Raw genomic sequence first — 8,632 nt, forward strand, 5'->3', positions numbered from 1 at the left:
AGTGCCATTGATGGGATAGGTAGAATAAAAGGAAAAAAAACTGAATAAAGTATAAACTTGAAAGAAATGAAACTATATCTCATCTACAATCAAAGGATATATGCTGAAGATGGAATGGGTGTAGAACACTAATAAAATCCAGATTGAGGAGAGTCTGTAGATCTATATACATATATTTGAATGACATCCATATATAAATAATTGTTCATGTAATGGAAAGACAGTTTTAACTCAGTAAAGATGCAACAAAGTAGTGATCTAGAAGTGTAAAAAAATGTTAGAAGTTCATTTTAAAGGACAGAGAACAAATTGGCATTAAATATCCTAAGAAGAACTGACAGAGTGATAGGAATGAAGTAATTCAAAGAAAAAAATAGTAGAAAGATAACTAAGTTTTGATATTGCTATAGTTTAAAAAATAAACATTAAGCTGAGAAACTCATGGATATTATCAAACTCCATGCCTCAGTATCATAGTTTCAGTGAAATTGTTTGTGTGTAAAGTGTTCAAATTAGGCCATTAAGTTTCAATTCACCATAGAAAATTTTTAAAAAGTCTATGTTGAAAACACAGTCAATGATGTCTAGAAAATATACAGAAAGATTTTGATGAAAAATAAATTTTAGAATAAGTAAAGCAAGGGATGAGAAGGCCTTGGAGACTAGCTTTCCTAATACATTCATACTTTTCATCATGTGGCTGACACTTCCTAATCTCAGGACCCAGTCAACACTAACTGAATGTCTTTTTTTCACACAGCCATGGACAGAAGCAAGCAGAACCTGGATGAGCCTCTCCTCAGAAGCAAAAGGAGGCAAGATCTTCCAGAAATGCTCAGAGAAGTGGGACTGGAAGTTGAGTACTGGTTGATCAAGCTGAAGGAAGTCCTGGGTGTGACCTGTGCCCAGTCATTACAATCATTAAAAGGAAAAGACCTCCAGAAGCTGAAATCCAAGATACGATATCCATGGGAGAAAAGGGCCTTGAATAAACTGCTTGACCTGTCCCCCTCAAATAGTCTTGCAGAGTTACGGGAACCACCAGTGGAGAGGAAAAAGGAGAAGCAGACAGAACAAGCAGTGAAAGAGATAAAGAGCATGCTGTCAGAAAGGAGACAGAGACAGGAAGAGGCAGTGAAGAGAAAGGAAGCAGAGCTGAGGCAAGCCATGGAGATCCCTGAAGAGAACAGGCTGAAGCCTCCAAAGCCCCTAAGGGAATTCATGGAAATCATGAAGAAAGAACTCAGTCCCATGGAGCAGACGCCATCTCACAGACCAAACCTCCCAGATAGAGATCTGGTAAGATGGGCATCTGGAGGGCTGGCCCTGCAGGGAATATACAAAACCTGCCACCACATGGACCTGATACAGAGGAGAGAGGAGCTACTCAGTGTCCCCAAGGAGTTCTCACTCCTTGGCCCTCAGCAGGGCACATGGATGAAATCTGAAGAATTTACATCTTCTCAAGCAGAAGTCATGTTCACCCAGTCTATGGAGAATTTAGGCTTCAGTTTAACTATTTCAGCCAAGGTTGGAGGTTGGGGATTTAGTTTAGAAACTGAACTGGATAAAAGCAAACATTCAGAATCCAAGCAAACCCACCTAACAAATTCTGGGTGCTCTTATTTCTGCTCAACCAAGTTCAGATACACTCCCATGGCATCCTGCAACTTCCCAATTGATCAACTCCAGTTGTCCGATGCTGCTCCTCAGGAATTGAAATGCCTTGAAGACCTTCTGGATCAGACTACAGACCCTCAGGAATCCCAGGTGCTGAAACACTGGAGTGAAAGATTCTTCCACAGGTTTGGCTCTCATGCTAACCAAGGCCCTCTGCACCTGGGAGGAATCTACTGGTGGAAGGCTGTCTCAAAGGGGTTCCAAAAATATCACCTAGTTGATATAAAGCAGCAGGCAATAGAAGCCCTGGATTTTTACATAAGTGGTGGCTACCATGGTTTTGGAATGAATGTTGCTGCAGGTATGAATGTGTCAGATTCACATTCAAAAGCAGCTGTTCAGAACAAGACTTTTCAAAACCTCCAAACCAAATTCCAATTATCTGTATCCAAGACAGGTGGACCACCAGAAGCAGATGACCTTGCTCAATGGAAAGCTGGCCTTATTGCCAGCAATCAAACCTGGTGTGTCATTGATAGGGGAATTCAACTGGTGCCTATTTGGGACATCATCCTCTCCAGATACAGAAGTAATTTTAAGGATCCCCTTAAGGTGGCTAATTGCCTGAGAGACAATTACACTTCTCTGACTGGTTTCTCCACACAGATCCAAGAGGGAGAGGAGTTACTGAACATTAGGCAAGAGGTTAGAGTTTTCCTAGATGGTGTGAAGTCCTGGGTGGTGTCTGATCCAGAAAAACAACTTCAAAAAATGATAGATTTCATGCAAATATTGAGTCAAAAAACAAAAGGTGATGACACTTGGATTAATCTATGCCTCACAGATAAAGATCTGCAGATCTTTTTAGTCAATACTGTCAACTTTTGCAAAATGTCTTTAAATTATAAAACAAAATGTATTAAAATGCTCTTGGGTATTCTTCTTGATCCTCACATCTACAAAGTGGAAAACTTTCCTCAGAATCACTCCATTATGCACTGGATCAACCAGCCAGAGTCAGAAGAAGAACTTGTCAAATGCTTCCAATTTTCTGAATTTATTAATATTATAAAGGATACCCAAAATGAAGTCTTGGAAGTAAAGGTAAAATCTGAGTCTCCAGAATCAGTTGAAAAAGCTCAAAGAAAGGCCACATATAAGGTCAGCTTGGCTCTCAACAGCTTCTTAAATCACCTCCAAGCATCAGAGCAGACAGACACACAGCTCTTGCTACTTTCCATTGCAGCTGGTGCAGGATATCAGGTGGTAAGTAATAATTTTCGACATCTTCTGAGCCATGATGAGTTAAACTTCCTTCTGGATAAAATGCAAACTGCCTACAATAAATACCAGCAGCTGAAAACCACTTCCAGCTCCAGGGCACATGCATTTCTGGTGTTCACAAGTCTGACAGCCACAGCTGGTGTCACAGTTATTTCACCAGAAGAGAAGACAAAACGCATGGAATTTATAACAAAACATATGGAACAATTCTTTTCTGAAGAAGTTGTTCATGTCCTCACTAAATGTGGGGCAGCTCATGATTGGGAAAACTTAGAAAGAGACTTAAGTCTACTCATTGATGGAGATTATGAAGCTACCATCTCTTCTGTGAAAATGGATGAGGTCAAAAGAGAGCTACAAAGTCTTCTTGATGAAAAGAAACAGCCCTTCGAACCAGAAACTAATACAAATAACACACATGAAATAATAGAAAATGGAGCTTTCCTGGACTTACTCCAGCGTCTTGGCCTAGAACATTACTACCCAAAAAGGATGAATAGAGCTGACTTTCATCTGATCTACAAGCCTTCTGTGTGCAACACTCAGCCCAAATCTGAACAGGAACTTCCCTTTTATTTCCTTCAGAAGCCACTGATGCAGGATTATAGATTGAGATACCAGGTTTTCAAAGAGGATGGAAACATAGAACATCAGGTCTCTCCAAGTATTTCTAATCAGGAAAATGGAGCTAGTAATCCATATGAAGACTTTTTTGAAGATGATGATAATCTCACTAATACTTTGATCATTGAGTCCAAGCCCCACATTCACCCCATGGATATTCAGATGGCCATCTTTCACTGTGCAGATGATTTTGCCAGACAATACATTTTAACCAAACTTTCCATTTGTCAATTTGCCCTGCCCCTCCTGGTGCCAAATCCCTGCACTTCTCAAATTGAATTCTCTGTCTGGTCTCTCAGACAAATTAGGCGAAGTTGGCAGCAAGCAAGGGAATCACCACAAGGGAAAAATAGTCACCAAAGTCAGCAGATGTGTCGTGTCTCCACTCCCTTTGTGTCCTTCATTAGAGTTGGCAGTGGCCTCTCTGCTTCCAAATCTCAGATCATGAACTGTCTTCTCAGTGAGCACAAACATGATGTGTTTTTCCACCGACACTGCAGAGAAAGCAGCAAGAACTGCCTCTTGATGGGGGGTGTGGTGGAAATCTGCTGGTTCTTCCCTGGTGGGGAAGAGGAAGACAGGTTTGACAAGTGTGTGACCTTCACCAATCTTCATGGAGATGCAAAGGAAAATAAAAGGCAGCTCACTTTTCTGCAGGAGGTCTCTTCTATCATTGTGGTCCTCATGTCAGCTTCTGATGACAATGAAGAAAGCCGAGCAGTTGTTAATGACTTGTGGCAGTCCTCAAAATCATTGATCTGCTTGCTTGATGACAAAGAAAAATCCAAATCCAATTATTCTGATAGAAAGGTGAAAATTGGTATGAAGAGCAAAAATGGTGCAGAAGTGACAGAGGAACTCACAACTGCCATCAGACATTTGCTAAAGTTCTCTGACACTGCTCTCAGCATAGAGGACTGTTGTCATATTGCTTACCAGAAAGGATTTTTTATTGATGAAGACCAGAGTGATTTCAAGGAAGTCAAGAAAAAGGCACAAATTATAAGGGATCTCCTAGGACAAACAGAGTTGACTCAAGTGAAGGAAAATTTTCTTCCCCTTCAGGGACAACTGTGGCATCTTTGGTGTAAGAAGGACAAAGAAATGTATCACCTAAGAGAAAAGGGGAATCGAAGCATTGAACAACACAAGAGTGAGATTGAGACAGATAAACAAAGAATAAGGCAACAACAATTGGAAAAAGCTTTTCCTCTAAAAGATGTAATGAAATTTGTGCTTCAAATTCTCTACAAGTATTCAGAAACTCACACTTTACTCTACTTCTTACAATGGATGAGTATGTTTTTGGATATCCTGACTGCAGAGCATTTGAAAAACCTGAAAGAAAAATTAATTCATTTGTTTTCAAACATACAAACAGAAAAGCGAATATCCCAATACAGCAACTCTTTGAAACTCTTACAACATCAAATAGAATCCATCTCTACCAAGATTACTGATTGTACCTTAGGAATTGAGCAATTTCTCAGAGAAATTGGCCAGATCTATGAAGCTCTGGAAGAAACTTCTTCTACAAGAGATATACTTTTTCTCTTCCTTCCCCAAATTGCTGCAGACCTGATGATAGCTGGTGTTCCCATAGAGCTGATTGATGGGGATACTTCCTATGTGCCCCTAAAGTGGATGGCAGCTGTTTTTGACAAGCTCTCTGAGAAACTGGGAGACAAACGGCTCTTTGTTCTCTCTGTCCTTGGCCTGCAGAGCTCTGGGAAGTCCACCCTACTGAATGCTCTTTTTGGGCTGCAGTTCAATGTAAGTGCAGGCAGGTGTACCAGGGGGGCCTACATGCAGCTCCTAAAGGTGGATGAGTCATCAACAGAGGAACTTGGCTTTGACTTTGTGCTGGTTGTAGACACAGAAGGACTTCGGGCCCCAGAACTCAGCAACAAATCCCAGAATTGGGACAATGAGTTAGCCACCTTTGTCATTGGACTTGCAAACTTGACTCTGATCAATATATTTGGGGAGAATCCATCAGAAATGCAAGACATCCTACAGATAGTAATCCAAGCCTTTCTGAGGATGAAACAAGTGAAAATCTCCCCAACTTGCATATTTGTGCATCAGAATGTAGGAGAAGTGACAGCTAAAGACCAAACTATGGATGGACGAAGGGGGTTAGGGCAGAGGCTAGATGAAATGGCAGCACTGGCTGCTAAACAAGAAGAGTGCTCAGATGTAACCTGCTTCAATGATGTCATCAAGTTTGATGTCAATACTCACGTGTACTACTTTGCTCACCTCTGGGAGGGCAATCCCCCCATGGCCCCTCCCAATCCTCGCTATAGCCACAATGTACAAGAACTGAAAAGTAGAATCCTTTTGACTGCCAAACAGGAATCCAGAGGAAGTATCATGAGGATATCAGACATAAAATTCAGAGTTCAAGATTTGTGGAGAGCCCTGGTAAGTGAGAACTTCATTTTCAATTTTAGGAACACCCGAGAGGTCATGGCCATGAGAAACTAGAAACCATGTATAACCAGTGGACCTGGGAGCTCAGGAGTCATATGTTGGACTTGCAGAACCAGCTTCACAATCAGATTCAGAATAGAAAAATTCTGACACTTATAGCAAGCATGATTGAGGATCCAGTTGTAAAGATATATGAAACCATCAAGCAAGAATTTGAAAAATATTTTATTGAAGACACAGAGAGCTATATACTCATCCAATGGAAAGCCCATTTTGAAAATAGGCTGCTATTACTTAAAGAGTCACTTATTTTGGACACTAAAAGAAAAGCCAATGAACTTATTCGTCTCAAAGAAAGTCAAGAACAACTGGAACAGAAAAAGAAGGTATATAAAAATGAATTACTGGATAGGAGCCAAAAATTGGCTTTAAGTTTAAATGGTGAAAAATTGAGTGATGAAGATTTACGTGAGAAATTCAACCAAATTTGGGGAAAATGGGTCTGTGAAGTGTCCTCAAATGTCCCTCAAGCCATAGAGCCTAACATTGATGTGGATGCTGAAAACATCCTTTTAGATCATTTCAAAAAGGAGAAAAACATAGTAGAAAAAATAAAGAGAAATACTAGAGAGGATTTTCAAATAGATTTTGTAAAACATGTCAAGATTTGTCCAGAATATTGCAGTTTCTCAAAGAATTTAGAGGCCTGTGATAAAGTGCCCATTAATATGACTACTGAACGCATTTTTTCAAGATTTGATGAATCTATTAACAGCATTTGGAGTCACCAATGTGATTATCATCAAAGTGACTTCCATGAAATCCTGAGAGTAGTAGAAAATGAAGTGAATTCTGCACTCACTAAGGACAGATATATATTTACCGGTGAATACAAAATTGAATTATGTTGGTGTTTATTTTGTAGAGCATCAAAACATTTTAAGGAAATTCACAGAGCATTAAAAATAGCAAATGATCCTGTAAGGTATCTAGAAAACAAGAAAGATGATTTTTTCATGAGTTTCAAGATCTTCTGCCAAGGTGCAACCTCCATCACGTCTTTTGTTGATTTTCTCTGGCAGAAGCTCACTCCTGCTGTCTCTGACACCATATGGGGGAATATGTGCCTGAAAATAACTGGGGACATACAAGCTACCTGCCCTGCCTTCAATGGAAACAGGGCTAACCTGGAGAAACACATTCTCATCTCTCTAGCAGAAGAAGAAAATTTTGATAGTTATTGGCAATACATTCATAATCCAGAATCATTTTTTAGGACTTACATTAGAAACAAAACCACAAAGTACTTTTCAGTCAACAGAGGTAAAAATATAAAGATATTTTTTAAAACAAGTTTGGAGGACATCAAATCTGCCATCCTGTCTGCCATTCATGAATCCACAGCAGTAGCTAAAGATAAAAGCAGCACTGCATCTGAGTGGCTGGATTTGTTCTGTGACTACCTGGGGAACAAGCTGATCTTCCCACGAAGAGACTTGATAAGCATTGAGCACCAGGAAATAAAAGATATGGAGTTTCTCAAAGAAGCCATGAGTGCAGCTTTGGATCCTGCAATGAAAAAAGTAGAAGAAATTTTTTCAAGTAGGAATATAGATAAAATGGTTCCTGAAATTGAGAAAACCCTCTCTGAACATCTTTGTGGTTGCTGGAAACAGTGTCCCTTCTGTAAAGCAATTTGTACAAACACAATTCCTGAACATGATGGAGACCACAGTGTTCCATTTCATCGTCCTCGGGCTGTCAATGGAGAGTATCAATATAAATCAGAGCACTTTGTCATTGATTGTTGTACTAGTTTAGTAGCAAGTGATTCTTCGTTTATTTTGAGAGATGTTCAGGAATTTTCATATAAGGAATATCGGCAGGCAGGAGGGAATTTTGCCACATGGAGCATCACCCCAGATTCATCCACCCAACCATACTGGAAATGGTTTGTCTCTCATTTCAGATCAGAGCTAGAAGAAAATTATGAGAAAAAATTTACTGACCTTGGTAAAATCCCTGATGAATGGGCAAAAATCACAAAGCAAGATGTGCTCAATGATTTGAATAAACAATAATCCTCAATGACCACATAAGATCCTTAGCATCTGAACAATGTCACACTATATATCAACCTTAAAACACATCCTTCTTACAACTATAACTTTAAATATTCCACTTCACTTCAAGTGTTTAAGAGTTCCTGAAAAAGTATTTAATATCTCTCTTCCTCAATTCTGTCTGGATTAGAAAGAAATTACTAAAATAGGACCATATGACAAAATCAAATGAACTATATAGAAAATCTACTTCCTAATTTGAAGTATTTTCCTGAGTACTCTTTAAAGATAAATAATACCTCCGAGAAAGTCATCTTCATACAGAAAATTTAGAGTCATTGCATGATGCTCAAAGTCCTGTGGAGTGACTGCATCATGCAGTTGAACAAATATACAGATCTTGAAACTTTTCTCTCCTTTCATGAACATTTTCAACCTTTCAAATCATGAAGAAAATTTACTCACCCTTAAATACAAAAGCATCTATGAAAATTTTGTGATTCCCACATAAAATGTTATTTAAGCATATTTTATTCTAGCAAAGGACAAACCAGAGAATTGACCAGGATAGAGTCTTCATCAACTCAGGAAAACTTATCAAGTAA

The 8,632-nt window shown here is 39.3% G+C and overlaps 1 protein-coding gene across 1 annotated transcript; it reads left to right on the top strand.

The window, feature by feature from the left end:
• Positions 1–762: 762 nt before the first annotated feature.
• LOC144254262 (interferon-induced very large GTPase 1-like) lies at positions 763–8,045 on the top strand. The gene is given in 2 exon segments (XM_077797278.1): positions 763–6,007; positions 6,010–8,045. Coding segments are annotated over 2 exon segments (7,281 nt in total).
• Positions 8,046–8,632: the final 587 nt, after the last annotated feature.

The sequence above is a fragment of the Urocitellus parryii genome, chromosome 4 (assembly GCF_045843805.1).
Source record: "Urocitellus parryii isolate mUroPar1 chromosome 4, mUroPar1.hap1, whole genome shotgun sequence".
Taxonomy (NCBI): domain Eukaryota; kingdom Metazoa; phylum Chordata; class Mammalia; order Rodentia; family Sciuridae; genus Urocitellus; species Urocitellus parryii.